This window comes from Leucoraja erinacea, chromosome 16 (genome assembly GCF_028641065.1).
Source record: "Leucoraja erinacea ecotype New England chromosome 16, Leri_hhj_1, whole genome shotgun sequence".
NCBI classification, from domain to species: domain Eukaryota; kingdom Metazoa; phylum Chordata; class Chondrichthyes; order Rajiformes; family Rajidae; genus Leucoraja; species Leucoraja erinaceus.
In genome coordinates this window covers 6323988-6339942 of record NC_073392.1, presented here as the reverse complement: position 1 = coordinate 6339942, position 15955 = coordinate 6323988, and the positions used below count along the sequence as shown (strand labels likewise).

The 15955-nt window shown below is 45.8% G+C and overlaps 1 protein-coding gene across 1 annotated transcript in view; it reads left to right on the top strand.

The window, feature by feature from the left end:
- The window catches only part of LOC129704497 (A disintegrin and metalloproteinase with thrombospondin motifs 9-like), a 180426-nt gene that overhangs the window by 147094 nt on the left and 17377 nt on the right, over window positions 1-15955 (top strand). The window contains exons 31-36 of the mRNA XM_055647616.1: window positions 5569-5739; window positions 6917-7117; window positions 9757-9886; window positions 10787-10881; window positions 12523-12617; window positions 12718-12851. Coding sequence (XP_055503591.1) covers window positions 5569-5739; window positions 6917-7117; window positions 9757-9886; window positions 10787-10881; window positions 12523-12617; window positions 12718-12851 — 826 coding nt within the window. The remainder of the gene's footprint in view (window positions 1-5568; window positions 5740-6916; window positions 7118-9756; window positions 9887-10786; window positions 10882-12522; window positions 12618-12717; window positions 12852-15955) is intronic.

The following is a 15955-nucleotide window of genomic DNA, read 5'->3' as shown; positions in this document are numbered from 1 at the left end:
TTTGTACAAACACACTCACGGGTTCTAACTGCTTCCTAACCATGTTGAGCCTCAGGCTGGTTCCCAGCTGGGGTCGCCAACTTTCTCACTCCCGAATGGCAGCTTGGGACAAGTTCCCGACACAATTTCCTGACCACCCCGGGTGCTGGACTGAACAAAAACCCACTCACGGGCCAGCCAGCTGAGGAGTTTGGCCCGGTCATCCAATTCATGAACCAATGATCGGCCATGTTGGGGTGGTGGTGTCCCCGCACCGAAGGTCGGACAGCTGCACTACGTTTACGAGAGGCTCAGACACGGCACTCCAACCCCGGTCCCCTCCCTGAATAGCAGTCAAATACAGGGGGCTCGCCCCCCTACCAACCCTTTCAGATCCACTTCCCGATCCACAAGTAAGGGGGACAAGCCTTCTCCAGGGCAGTCTGGAAAACCCAATGATCCGATTCCGACCCCTCACCATCTTCCAGTCCCGCCTCAAGACCCATCTCTTCACCTCTGCCTATCCTTAGCCCCACATCCCCCTCCCTTTTCATCTGTGCTTGAATTGCCTCATATTGTGTTTTGAATTGAATTCTGTCTTTACTTTGTGTACTAGTCATGTCTCTACTATTCCCCTTACATGTTTTTCCTCTACCTGCTAAATTTTTGTAAGGTGTCCTTGAGACTCTTGAAAGGCGCCCACAAATAAAATTTATTATTATTATTATTAAGGGCGGTCCCGTACGGGACAAACCAATTCAGCCTAATATACGGGATGTCCCGGCTAATACAGGACAGTTGGCAACCCTGGTCCCAGTCCCCGCTGACCGACGAGTCTTCAGGTTGTCCAGGCAGCTCTTTAAGCATTGCATTACTCAGGTTATTAAGCCAGAGCAGGGCGGTGTTGATTTGGGAGACACTTGGAACTGATGATGTTCCGATAATATTACTGCTCTTCTTACTCTAGGCCTTGGTGGGAACATTGCTGATTCAGTAACAATGTAATTAAAAAATGGAACTACAAATGCTGGTTTACACCAAAGATGGACGTAAGGTGCCGGAATAACTCAGCAGGTCAGGCAGAATCCCGATCCGAAATGTCACCTATCCATGTTCTCCAGAGTTGCTGCCTGACCCACTGAGTTACTCCAACATTTTGTTCATAAGTGATTGGAGCAGAATTAAGTCATTCAGCCCATCGAGTCTACTCCGCTATTCAATCATGGCTGGTCTATCTCTCCCTTACAACCCCATTCTCCTGCCTTCGCCCCTTAACCTTTGACACCCGCACTAATTGAGAATCTGTCAATTTCCACTTTAAAAATACCCAATGACTGAAGGGTCTTGACCCGAAACGTCGCCTATTCCTTCGCTCCATAGATGCTGCCTCACCCACTGAGTTTCTCCAGCATTTTTTGTCTATAAAATCTTAGTATATCATTTATCTAAGCATCATAAATCATATACAAAAAACACAGTAGATGATTTAAAATCCAGAATCAAAAAAGAAAAATCAGTCCGACACCGATACCAGTGTCTCCATAACTGGGTTTAAGAAGGAACTGCAGATGCTGGAAAATCGAAGGAAGACAAAAGTGCTGGAGAAACTCAGCAGGTGCAACAGCATCTATGGAGCGAAGGAAATAGGCAACGTTTCGACACGAAACATTGCCTATTTCCTTCGCTCCATAGATGCTGCTGCACCCGGTGAGTTTCTCCAGCACTTATGTCTACTCTTCACAATAGAATAGAATAGAATAGTTCCTTTATTATCATTGTAACATGAACCATGTACAACGGAATTTAAAAATGTCAGCCAGTCAGTGCACCATTGAAACATTTCTAAAAGCTAACGATACATACAAGATAAAATATTAAAAGATAAACAACTAAAATAAATATCATGAAAATAGCACGCATAAACACCCAACCCTCCATCCTTCTGTCGATTTCACAGTGTACCACAGTCCCTTAGTTTGTATCACCCCTGCGTTCCTTGGCGGCTACATTTAGTGCTTTTATAGCAGTGGGGTAAAAACTGTTTTTTAGTCTGTTCGTCCTTGTCCTTGTAGATCTGTACCATCTGCCTGACGGCAACAGTTCAAACAGGGAGTGTCCGGGGTGGGAAATGTCCTTTATAATACTCTGGGATTTTTTGATGCAGCGGGAACTGTGTAAGTCCTCCAAGGTAAGGAGAGGGCAGCCGACAATCCTCTGGGCGTTGTCAATGGCCCTCTGGAGCGCTTTCCTCTGAGCCGCTGTGCAGCTGGTGTACCACACGCATACACAGTATGTTAGTATGCTCTCAATGGAGCACCGATAAAAGGACAGCAGCAGTCTCTGAGTGATGTTATTCTTCCTGAGCACCCTCAGGAAGTGCAGTCTCTGGGATTGCCCAATCTCCGGCACAACCGGGATTGGCAGCGTGTAGTGCTAAACCTTACGTTTGACAAGGCCACAATAATTACATTTTTAGAGTCATTTATCCTGCAAAGGAATTGATACATATGATTTCTTAGGACAGCTTCTAAAGTACTGACTCCTGCAGCCACAAACATGTCACTAGCACCGCACCATGTATGTTTCCTTAGATGTGTTCTCATGGCATCATTATGGGCCACCGTGACTTTTGTAAAGATTAAATACATGTAACCAGAGAGACGAGGAGCGTACTGATACAATGCCCTCGAGTTAGTCACGGGTTGAGGGAAGCACCTACTGATTGAGCAGCAATTATTCCAGATTAACTTGCGCTCGGATTTTATCTAAATTGAGTTTCTTTCATCATTGGGAACTCCACCAAATATAAGGAGCTTAACAGCACAGCATGCTCATTAACCACAGTTATACTCGGGTGACTTACGTCAGGTACTAAGCAGAGACATGTCTGCGTTTTTACCAACGCACACCATTCTCTCCCTTTACACGAGAGCTGTTATCGGGCAACTGAACCATCCTCTCTCCCAACTAGAGAGCGGTCCTGATCTGCCCTCGACCCCATTGGAGACCATCGGACTATCTTTAATCGAACTTTACAGGACTTTATCTTGCCCTAAACATTATTCCCGTTACCCTGTATCTGTACACTGTGGACGGCTCGATTGTAATCATGTGTTGTCTCCCCACTGACTGGTTAGCACGCAACGAAAAGCTTTTCACTGTACCTCGGTACACGTGACAATAAACTAGAATAAACTTGATGAATTATGTAGGATGTCAAAAATAGATTAAATGTTTTTAACCCATTATCTTCAGTCAGAGGGTGGTGAATCTGTGGAATTCTTTGCCACAGACGGCTGTGGAGGCCAAGTCACTGGATATTTTGAAGGCAAAGATAGATAGATTCTTGATTAGTACGGGTGTCAGGGGTTTATGGGGGGGAAGGCAGGAGAATGGGGTTAGGAGGGAGAGATAGATCAGCCATGATTGAATGGCGGAATATACTTGATGGGCCGAATGGCCTAATTCTTCTCTTATCATTTATGATCTCATGAAAACCATGCATTCCACCTGGTAAATTTAAAATTAGACCTTTGAAAACCTTACCCTTCCATATCTATGTGTCTCCCTCTCCTTCTCCCTCTCCCTTGACTCTCAGTCTGAAGAAGAATCTCACTCCAAAATGTCATCCATTCCTTCTCTCCAGAGATGTTGCCTGCCCTGCTGAGTTACTCCAGCATTTTATGTCTATCTTTGAATACATTTAACAGGGTCTGCTACATTGAAGATCTTCTTTTATATTTGTTAGTAGCACTCATTATTATCAGAATTAATTTGGATAAGTAAATAAAGTGAGCATCATACAGGTGTCAGAGGTTATGGGGAGAAGGCAGGACAATGGGGTTAGGAGGGAGAGATAGATCAGCCACGATTGAATAGCGGAGTAGACTTGATGGGCCGAATGGCCTAATTAAACTCCTATGATTTTATGATCAAGTGAAAAGAACCTTTAGCCCAAGAAAGGTCCTTGCAAAGCTAAAAAATCAATCATTATAATAATGTGGAGAAATATTGAGGAAGAGAGGGACTGCAGAGTAGGTGGTTTAGTTTATTGTTTCATTGGCATGTGTACAAAGGTACAGTGACAAATGTTTTTTTGTGTGTTATCCAGTCAGCGGAAAGACTATGCATGATTACAGTCAAGCTGTCTGCAGAATACAGATACATGGTAATATTCACATCAGCCGGTCTCCCCTCCATCCACAAGTCCAACCTCCACAGCTTTGGGGACAGAGCCTTCTCCAGGGCAGCTCCCAGGCTCTGGAACTCCCTCCCCCAATTGATCTGCAATTCCGTGTCCCTCACCATCTTCCAGTCCCGCCTCAAGACCCATCTCTTCACCTCTGCCTATCCTTAGCCCCACGTCCCCCTCCCTTTTCATCCGTGCTTGAATTGTCTCATATTGTGTTTTGAATTGAATTCTGTCTTTACTTTGTGCACTAGTCATGTCTCTACTATTTATTTCATTCCGCTTACATGTTTTTCCTCTACTTGCTAAATTTTTGTAAGGTGTCCTTGAGACTCTTGAAAGGCGCCCATAAATAAAATGTATTATTATTATTATTATTATTATGATAAAGGATTTCATGTTTAGTGCAAGGTAAAGTCCGATTAAAGATGACCACAACTAGCTGGAGTAACTCAGCTGGTCAAGCAGCATCTCTGGAGAAAAGGAATAGGTGGCGTTTCAGGTTGAGACCCTTCTTCAGACTGAGTAGGGGATGTTACAGGTCGAGACCCTTCTTCAGACTGATAGTCCGATGGTCTCCAATGAGGTAGATGTAGGTGAGGATCATTGTGTCCTTGTTCATCAGTCTATGAAAGTAAGCATGCAGGTACAGCAGGCAATGAAGAAAGCAAATGGCATGTTGGCCTTGATAACAAGAGGAATCGAATATAGGAGCAAAGAGGCCTTTCTGCAGTCGTACAGAGTCCTAATGAGACCACACCTGGAGTATTGTGTGCAGTTTTGGTCCCCTAATTTGAGGAAAGGACATTCTTGCTATTGAGGGAGTGCAGCGTAGGTTTACAAGTTTAATTCCCAGGATGGCGGGACTGTCATATGCTGAGAGAATGGAGCAGCTGGGCTTGTACACTCTGGAGTTTAGAAGGATGAGAGGGTATCTCTTTGAAACATATGAAAGATTGTTAAGGGTTTGGACACACTAGAGGCAGGAAACATGTTCCCGATGTTGGGGGAGTCCAGAACCAGGGGCCACAGTTTAAGAATAAGGAGTAAGCCATTTAGAATGGAGACGAGGAAACACTTTTTCTCACAGAGAGTGGTGAGTGTGTGGAATTCTCTGCCTCAGAGGGCGGTGGAGGCCGGTTCTCTGGATACTTTCAAGAGAGAGATCTTAAAAATAGCCGAGTCAGGGGCTATGGGGAGAAGGCAGGAACGGGGTACTGATTGGGGATGATCCGCCATGATCACATTGAATGTCGGTGCTGGTTCGAAGGGCCGAATGTCCTACACCTGCACCTATTGTCTATTGTCTGTTGTCTATTGTGTAGATGAAGTGTCTCTCTACTACTGCGCCACTGTGCCACTGAGATGCAACGGAATAATGCGTTGCGGCTCTTTTACAGTGCTCTGCGACCTGTGGTGCGGGAACCAGGCATCGCAAGGTGACCTGTATCAACCAGAACCAGGAAGAAGTGCATGGTATTGAATGCAATGCAAGCCAAAGGCCGCCCAGCGTGGAGCAGTGCAAAAGTCAACCTTGTGAATACATCTGGATCACAGGAGAGTGGTCGGAGGTAGAAGAATATTTGAATACGTTTGCAAAATTGCAAAGATTGCTTCACCCTATTTGGCTTCAATAGAATTGAGCGATACAGCGTGGAAACAGGCCCTTCGGCCCATCGAGTCTGCACCATCGGCCACCAGTTCACTCTAGTTTTATGTAAGACCCACTTTCGTGTCCACTGCCCACACATTTGGAGGCAATCAACCTACAAACCCTCATGACTTTGGAATGTGGGAGGAAACCGGAGCACCCGGAGGAAACCCCCATGGTCACGGGGAGAACATGCAAACTCCGTACAGACAGCACCCGAGGTTAGGATTGAACTAACCAGTGTCTGTGGCACTGTGTTGCAGCAACCCTACCAGCTGCTCCACTGTGCTGCCCGAATATTACTGCTGCACTATCCTCTGCTGCAGAACATAGATAGTGCATAAGACATGTATAAAAAATCAACATCTCTAAAGGGTAATTGCATTGAAATATCTAGTTTGCTCTCGATATCCCAAATCAATTAAGAATCAGTTTTGACACAAATTCCTTTGGTCCTTCATTGTTTGGTTTCCATGAAATTCAGGTCGGTGGCGCAGCGGTAGAGTTGCTGCCTCGCAGCGGCAGAGACCCGGGTTCGATCCCGACTACGGGTGCTGTCTGTACGGAGTTTGTACGTTCTCCCCGTGACCTGCGTCATAGTAACTCAGTGGGACAGGCAGCATCTCCGGAGAGAAGAAATGGGCGACGTTTCAGGTTTTAGAAGGAGGGCCTCAACCCGAAGCTTCATCCATTCCTTCTCTCCATCTATACATACACATACGTACGAAGGAAATAGGCAACGTTTCGGGCCGAAACCCTCCTTCAGACCCCAAAACGTTGCCTATTTCCTTCGCTCCATAGATGCTGCTGCACCCACTGAGTTTCTCCAGCTTTTTTGTGTACCTTCGATTCTCCAGCATCTGCAGTTCCTTCTTAAACACATACGTACGTACATGTGTGTGTGTGTGTGTGTGTGTGTGTATGTACCTATCTAGTAATTGCTGTATACATAGTGATCACTGATCGCCGTGGACTTGGTGGGCCGAAGGGCCTGTTTCCGAGCTGTAAACTAAACTAAATGTTGGTATTTTTGATTCCAATGTGTTGTTGCAACAGAGGGGTAAAAAAAGAGATTAACAATGTAACTTTATTTCCAGTGCTCAGTAACTTGTGAGAATGGCTACCAGCAGAGGCTTGTATCGTGCAGTGAGGTTTACAATGGTAAGGACCTCTATGAATATGGCTACTATCACCAGATTACAACTAACTGCCCCGGGACACCGCCGCCCAACATCCGAACCTGCTCTCTTGGTGAATGTCCTGTTACTGCTTCATGGCGGGTTGGCAATTGGGCAAGTGTAAGTCCATTTCAACAATTTTCAGGACACAAGTTCAGACCGTTACTATACGATGCAGCTATAACGTAATCTTTTTGTTCTGATATTGTACCAATGCTTTGTGAAAGGATATGGTGATGTCTGTTCTTTGAAGGCTTGAAAGTGCGCACCGCCTCCAGTCTCGAGATACTGCTCCTTCCCGAAGGTAGACACAAAACCCTGGAGTAACTCAGCGGGATGGGCGGCATCTCTGTCTGAAAAGGGGTCTCGACCCGAAATTTTACCCATTCCTCCTCTCCAGAAATGCTGCCTGGCCCGCTGTGTTACTCCGGCATTTTGTGTCTACCTTCGGTGTAAACCAGCATCTGCAGTTCCTTCCTACACTAACAGCTTCTCTGTGATCAGGCTTCTGAACGATCCTTCCATAAGCTAGGGTACTGTCCGATTCACCTCCACCCATTGGACTTTGTCCATGGAACTGGTGCTATGGAACTACAATGCTGAGAACTATAGTCTGTATATTCATTAGTGCCTTAAAGCCTTAAGAGACTTGCGAAGCAATTACTGATGCCTCTATTGCGTATAAATTAATTGTTCAAATTTCCTAAATTAACTATCAGACTTTTCAGTTATTGGTGTACAGAAATGTAAATGTTGCATTGCCAAGGTAATATGAAGTACTAGAGGGCATAACTTTAGGGTAAGAGAGGCAAAGTTAATAGGCAAAGTTTTAGTTAACACAGAGGGTGGTGGGTGCCTGGAACACGCTGCGTGTGTGTGCGTGCGTGCATGTGCGTGTGTGTGTGTGTGCGTGCGTGCATGCATGCTTGCATGCGTGCGTGTGTGTGTGTGTGTGTGTGTGTTCTGTTTAAAGGCCCCTACAAAAACTCAGCTGCATTTTAATTCCTGCACAAGTACCTGTTCAAGCCCATTTTCATGTACAGTCTTCAGTCTCCACAACCGAGGTTGTATATTCAAGTTTAAACAGCTACATATATTTATCTGGTACATTATAATCTTGGGGGCTTTCCCCACTTCAGAGACGTAGAGAGGTACTGGCAGTGAAAGACCCTCTTTGACAGGTACATGGATAGGACAGGTTGAGAGGGATATGGGCCAAACACAGCCAGGTGGGACTAGTGTACTGTAGATGGGACTTGGTGGCTGGCATTTTTTCCATACTGGGAGACAAATATGCTGGAGAAACTCAGCGGGTGCAGCAGCATCTCTGGAGCAAAGGAAATAGGCAACGTTTTGGGTCGAGATCCTTCTGCAGACTGTTGTGGGGAGGGGGGAGGAAGAAAGGAAGAGGCGGAGACAGTGGGCTGAGGGAGAGCTGAGAAGGGGAGGAGAAAATAGGGATTATCTGAAATTAGAAAAGTCAATGTTCATACCACTGGGGTACAAACTGCCCAAGCAAAATATGAGGTGCTGCTCCTCCAATTTACGGTGGGCCTCACTCTGGCCATGGAGGAGGCCCAGAGTGAGGGCCACTCTGTAGCCACGCTGTATCACTCGATAACTATAAATGTCAATGTCGGTCAAATTATTTGCAGTCATTAATCTTTATTCACACATAAAGAATTCCAAATGTGAATCTACTCAATTTTTCTACAAACCAAATTTGTATCTCTGATGCTTTTTGTAAGATTATTTTCTTATTTTCAAGTCTTTTGTTCAAAAGAATGACCGTGCAGGGGACAAGGGTGTAAGGTGAGGGGGGGGGGGGGGGGGGGGAAAGATTTAATAAAAACCTGAGGGAAATTTTTTCACACGGATGTACGGAACAAGCTGCCGGAGAAGATCCAGCGCCAGAGATCCGGGTTCGTTCCCGACTACGGGCGCTGCCTGTACGGAGTTTGTACGTTCTCCCCATGACCGCGTGGGTTTTCTCCGAGATCTTCGGTTTCCTCCTGCACTCCAAAGACGTGCTGGTTTGTAGGTTAATTGGTTTGGTGTAAATGTAAAAATCGTCCCTAGTGTGTGTAGGATAGTGTCAATGTGCGGGGATCGCTGGTCGGCGCGGACTCGATGGGCCTAAGTGCCCGTTTCCGCGCTGTATCTCTAAACTAAACTAAACTAAAAAGGAGCGAAGGAATCTCGACCCAAAACGTCGCCTATTCCTTCGCTCCATAGATGCTGCCTCACCCGCTGAGTTTCTCCAGCATTTTTGTCTACCTTCAATTTTTCTAGCATCTGCAGTTTTTTCTTAAACTAAAAAAGTTGAGGCAGGTACTATCGTAACATTTAAGAAACATTCAGACAGGTACATGGATAGGAAAGGTTTAGAGGATTATGGGCCAAAGGCAGTCAGGTGGGACTTGTGTAGATGGCACAAGTTGGTCGGTGTGGGCAAGTTGGGCTGAAGGGCCTCTTTCCACACTGTATGACTCTAAATGTTTGACTCTAAGCTTTAAATGTCAATGTTGGTGAAATGATTTGTTTTCCTTGATCTTAACATGACTGCAATAAAAAGCTTTGTCAGCAGTCTTAAATATAATATTAAACTCAAAGTAACGACTGTGGATAGAGATCAGATTGAAGTGTATAGATTGTTTCTGTTTTTCATAAGCGTACGGGTTTGGTTGTTGCAAGATTGTGATTGATGTTGATTTTGTATTCAGCGCTATTTAATTTTCGTTTTTCAATGTTTTTGCAAGTGTTCGGCAAGCTGTGGAATGGGGGTCATGCAGCGATCGATATACTGCTTAACAACCGATGGCCACTTCAGCAACTCCTGCAACACGGATCTCAAGCCAGAAGGGAGGAGAATGTGCCAGACTGGGAAATGTAAGCATCTAAGAGAGGCACAAAAAGCTGGAGTAACTCAGCGGGACAGGCAGCATCTCCGGAGAGAAGGAATAGACACTAGACAACAGGTGCAGGAGTCGGCCATTTGGCCCTTCGAGCCATCACCACCATTCAATGCGATCGTGGCTGATCATCCCCAATCAGTACCCCGTTCCTGCCTTTTCCCCATATCCCCTGACTCCGCTATCTTTAAGAGCCCTATCTACCTCTCTCTTGAAAGTATCCAGAGAACCTGCCTCCACTGCCCTCTGAGGGAGAGAATTCCACACACTCACAACTCTCTGAGAAAAAAGTGTTTCCTCGTCTCCATTCTAAATGGCTTACCCCTTATTCTTAAACTGTGGCCCCTGGTTCTGGACTCCCCCAACATCGGGAACATGCTTCCTGCCTCTAGCGTGCCCAAACCCTTAACAATCTTATATGTTTCAAAGAGATCCCCTCTCATCCTTCTAAATGGGTGGCGTTTTGGATCGAAACCCATTCCTTCTCTCCAGAGATGCTGCCTGTCCCGCTGAATTACTCCAGCTTTTTTTGTGCCTATCTTTGAGAATTTTGCTTTATTGAAGAAGAGTTTTGTTTCATTTTAAGATCAATAGTCGCTTTTACAGCATGTAATATTTTCATCGTTTTGTTTTCTGTAATGATAAGAAGCATGCAACCAAAGATCTGAGCATCGAGAGTGTTGTGTCTCTCTTCAGTTTAAACCAGCATCTGCAGTTCCTTCCTCCACAAATGTGAGCATCGAATTCATTGAGACCGCTTCCACATCTCCGCCAATTTCCCATTTGTCCAAGTACTAAGTGTCGGGCATTTAAAAAAAAATTGTTACCCCAAAGTATGTTTTCTAAAGTTTAAGCAAAACCATATTTTTTCCTGTAGGTGAGTTTCCGCAAAGCTGCACAGATGTTCAGCGACTGAAGGGATTCATCGAAGATGGTGATCACATCCTTAATATCCAGGGGAAGCGTATAAAGGTACATCAGTGAGCTATCTTAAGCGGGGAACTCAAGAGTGTTCTTTGCTCAATTCCTTTTAAAGTGTCCTTGCCATTTTACTGATTGTATGCCGAGCTGCCACCTTACCCTCAGCCAACAATGAACATAGAAACATAGAAAATAGGTGCAGGAGTAGGCCATCCGGCACTTTGAGCCCGCATCGCCATTCAATATGACCATGGCTGATCATCCAACTCAGTATCCTGTACCTGTCTTCTCTCCATACCCCCTGATCCCTTTAGCCACAAGAGCCACATCTAACTCCCTCTTAAATATAGCCAACGAACTGGCCTCAACTACCTTCTGTGGCAGAGAGTTCCAGAGATTCACCCCTCTCTGTGTGAAAAATGTTTTTTTCATCTCGGTCCTAAAGGATTTCCCCTTTATCCTTAAACTGTGACCCCTTGTCCTGGACTTCCCCAACATTGGGAACAATCTTCCTGCATCTAGCATGTCCAACCCCTTAAGAATTTTGTAAGTTTCTATAAGATCCCCCCTCGATCTTCTAAATTCTAGCGAGTACAAGCCGAGTATATCCAGTCTTTCTTCATATGAAAGTCCTGACATCCCAGGAATCAGTCTGGTGAACCTTCTCTGTACTCCCTCTATGGCAAGAATGTCTTTCCTCAGATTTAGAGACCAATACTGTACACAATACTCCAGGTGTGGTCTCACCAAGACCCTGTACAACTGCAGTAGAACCTCCCTGCTCCTTTACTCAAATCCTTTTGCTATGAACCAGTCTACATTTTCCTTGATCGCCGTATCCTTTGATCTGTCGTTTTCACACCTTACCCTTCCCGTATCTTTGTGTCTCCCTCCCCCCTGACTCTCAGTCTGAGGAAGAGTCTCGATCCGAAACGTCACCCATTCCATTCTCTCCAGAGATGCTGCCTGTCCCGCTGAGTTACTCCAGCACTTTGTGTCTATCAAGGCAGCACGGTGGCTCAGCAGTAGAGTTACTGCCATACATCGCCAGAGACCTGGTTCGATCCGGACTACGGGTGCTGTCTATACGGAGTTTGTACGTTCTCCCCGTGACCTACATGGGTTTTCTCCAAGATCTTCGGTTTCCTCCCAGACTCCAAAGACGTACAGGTTTGTAGGTTAATTGGCTTGGGATACATGTAAATTGTCCCTAGTCCCTAGAGGACATGACTTCAGAATTAAGGGACAGAAGTTTAGGGGTAATATGAGGGGGAACTTCTTTACTCAGAGAGTGGTAGCGGTGTGGAATGAGCTTCCAGTGGAAGTGGTGGAGGCAGGTTCATTGGTATCATTTAAAAATAAATTGGATAGGCATATGGATGAGAAGGGAATGGAGGGTTATGGTATGAGTGCAGGCAGGTGGGACTAAGGGGAAAAAAATTTGTTCGGCATGGACTTGTAGGGCCGAGATGGCCTGTTTCTGTGCTGTAATTGTTGTATGGTTAGTGTTATATTGTTATATGTGTGTAGGATAGTGTTAGTGTGTGGGGATCGCTGGCCGGCACGGACTCGGTGGGCCGAAGGGCCTGTTTCCGCGCTGTATCTCGAAACTAAAAACTAAGAGTATTTAGTCTTCTTTGTTTTTAATCTCTTTCAAAGTATCCTTGCTTCATAGTGTGTTTGTGCTTTCAGGTCTACTGCGCTGATATGCTGACGGATAGCCCAAGAGAGTATATCACACTGACTGGTGGCGATTCGGAAAACTTTTCCGAAGTTTACGGCTATAGGTATGGCGAAAGAAGATATATAACTGGCGGAGAAGTTCCTGCAAATAAAATAATTTTCAATCACAATTGACATGTACATTTAACATTCTGTCTGGTTTAGGTTACATAACCCTGCCGAATGTCCTTACAATGGCAGCAGGAGGGATGATTGCCAATGCAGAAGAGATTATTTAGCGGCTGGCTATTCCACTTTCAGAAAACTAAGACTAGACACCAACACACTGCAAATTATAAGTGAGTAAAATGTTCCTTTTTAATTTACTTTAATGTAGAAACATAGAACAATAGGTGCAGGAGTAGGCCATTCGGCCCGTCGATCCTGCACCTTCGATCCGTTCAATATGATCATGGCTGATCATCCAAAATTAGTAAACCGTTCCTGTTTTTTCCCCTCATATCTGCCTCAGAAGGCACTGGAGGCCAATTCTCTGGATGCTTTCAAGAGAGTTAGATAGTGTTCTTAAAGACAACGGCGTTAAGGGATATGGGGAGAAGGCAGGAATGGGGTACTGATTGTGGATGATCAGCCATGATCACATTGAATGGCGGTGCTGGTTCAAAGGGCTGAATGGCCTACTCCTGCACCTATTGTCTATTGTCACCCATTCCTTCTCCCCAGAGATACTGCCGGTCCCACTGAGTTACTCCAGCATTTTGTGTCGATCATCAGTGTAAACCAGCTTCTTCAGTTCCTTCCCACATAAAAATTCTCAAAGGATGTAAATACGTAACTGAGAGATAAGAGATTATTTACGTTGAGAATCGGCCTTCTCATGGCAACTGAACAAGGCAGAAGAATCTTTGCATGAAATGTTGATTTTGGTGCACATTTTATATCAAGGTGATATTTCAGTTTGACCATAATCACACCTAAAACATTGATCAATTATAGCTCAATTCTTCAGTCTGAAGAAGGATCTCGACCTGAAACATCACCTATCCATTTTCTCCAGAGATGCTGCCTGACCCGCTGAGTAAAGGAACTGTCCCACGAGCATGCGACTCCATGCAGCAAGCGCGACCTAATGCCCCTGTCCCACTTAGGAAACCTGAACGGAAACCTCTGGAGACTTTGTGCCCCACCCAAGGTTTCCGTGTGGTACCCGGAGGTTTTTGTCAGTCTCCCTACCTGCTTCCACTACCTGCAACCTCCGGCAACCACCTGCAACCTCCGGGAACCGCACGGAAACCTTGGGTGGGGCGCAAAGTCCCCAGAGGTTTCCGTTCAGGTTTCCTAAGTGGGACAGGGGCATAAAGGGCCGGTCCCACGAGCATGTGACTCCATGCGGCAAGCGCGATCTAACGTGGCCGGTCCCACTTCGATCGCCGGAGCCCTATGGAGTTGTACGGAGCTGGTCCCAACATTGCGCGGGGCTCCGAAAAACTGACACTGTCCAAAAATTCCGAGCGGCAACGGCCTGCTGGCCCGCAACCGCATTGAGGCCGTACGCAGCGCGCGAACTTCCCGCGGACTTCGCTCGAACTTCATGTCACTCACTCCACCTCCACGCGGCCCCTACTTCTGGTTTGGTCGCGCTTGCCGCATGCAGTCGCATGCTGGCGGTACAGGCCATTTAGGTCGCGCTTGCCGCATGGAGTCACAAGCTCGTATGACAGGCCCTTTACTCCAGCACTCTGTGTCCAGTATCTTTAGCGTAAACCAACATCTGCCGTTTATTTTTTATTACATTACAGCCACTAATCTAGCCATTTTCGCTTCATTTCAATCCTCATCATGTTTCTACATTGGCCAGTGAAAGATAATTCATCACTATCATGAGATGAGATGAATGAGTTACACTTCTGAGCACAAACTAAATCTAAGGACTGTCAATCTTGAATTTGATACATGAGATTTTGCAGTTGTCTTTAATAATAAATGATAACCAAAGTGAATTTAGAATGGTTTCTCTCCACTGCCAAATGGATAGGAGGTCGAGACTGATCACATTACATATTAAAGTATGAGACGAGAGATCTGCTACATTCTCTCCCTTGTCATCAGCTTCTATTGAATAGTGAAAGGCCTGGATAGTTTGTATGTGGAAAGGATGTTTACACTAGTGGGAGAGTTCACGACCAGAGGTCATAGCCTCAGAATTAAAGGGCAGTCCTTTAGGAAGGAGATGAGGAGGAATTTCTTTGGTCAGTGGGCAGTGAATCTGTGGAATTCTTTGCCACAGATGCAGATGGCTGTGGATATTTCTAAGGCGGAGATAGATAGATTCTTGACCAGTGCGGGTGTCAGAGGTTATGAGGAGCAGGCAGGGCAATGGGATGAGGAGGGAGAGATGAGTCAGCCCTGATTGAATGGCGGAGTAGACTTGATGGGCTGAATGCCTTAATTCTGCTCCTATCACTTATAAATTTGTGACCTTACTTAAAACATGTAAGAGATCTTATGCTCTCTGATAACTCAACGTGGAAGAGGGATACGAGACAAGTGCGTTTTCCAATGTATCCACACCAAGAGGCAGCAGGACAGCAACAACCCAGGCAGTATCAGGTTGCAACAGTTAATGCTGGCACGAGGAAATGAAGATGTTGGAATCTTGCATGGAACTCAAAGTGCTGGAGTAACAGTGGATGAGGCAGCATCTCTAGAGGACATGGGTAGGTGACATTTGGGGTCGGGACCTTTCGTCTGCTTGTCCTCCAGAGATGCCACCAGGCCCGCTGAGTTACTCCACCACTTTGTGTACAACAACAGTTGTAGACTTGTGGCGCAGTGGCGTAGTGGTAGAGCTACTGTCTCACAGCGCCAGACTCCCGGGTTCGATCCTGACCACGGGTGCTGTCTGTACAGAGTTTGTGCGTTCTCCCCGTGAGCTGAGATCTTCGGTTTCCTCCCACACTCCAAAGACGTACAGGTTTGTGGATTCATTGGCTTGGTATAAATGTAAATTGTCCCTAGTGTGTGTAGGATAGTGTTAGTGTGCGGGGATCGCTGGTCGGTGCGGACTCGGTGGGCCGAAGGGCCTGTTTCCACGCTGTATCTCTAAATTAAATAAAACCAAACAGTTAATGTGCGGGTTTGCAGGTTATGTTTATGTTTAGAGATACAGCACAGAAACAGGCCCTTTGGCCCGCCGAGTCCGTGCTGGCCAGCGGTTTCCGCACATTAACACTTTCTTACACAAAGTAGGGACAATTTTACTTTTACAACAAGCCAATTAACTTACAAACCTGTACGCCTTTGGAGTGTGGGAGAAAACCGAAGATCTCGGCAAAAACCCATGCAGGTCACGGGGAGAACGTATAAACTCTGTACAGACAAGTATCCATTGTCGGGATCGCACCCGGGTCTCATAGAAACATAGACAATAGAAATTAGTGCA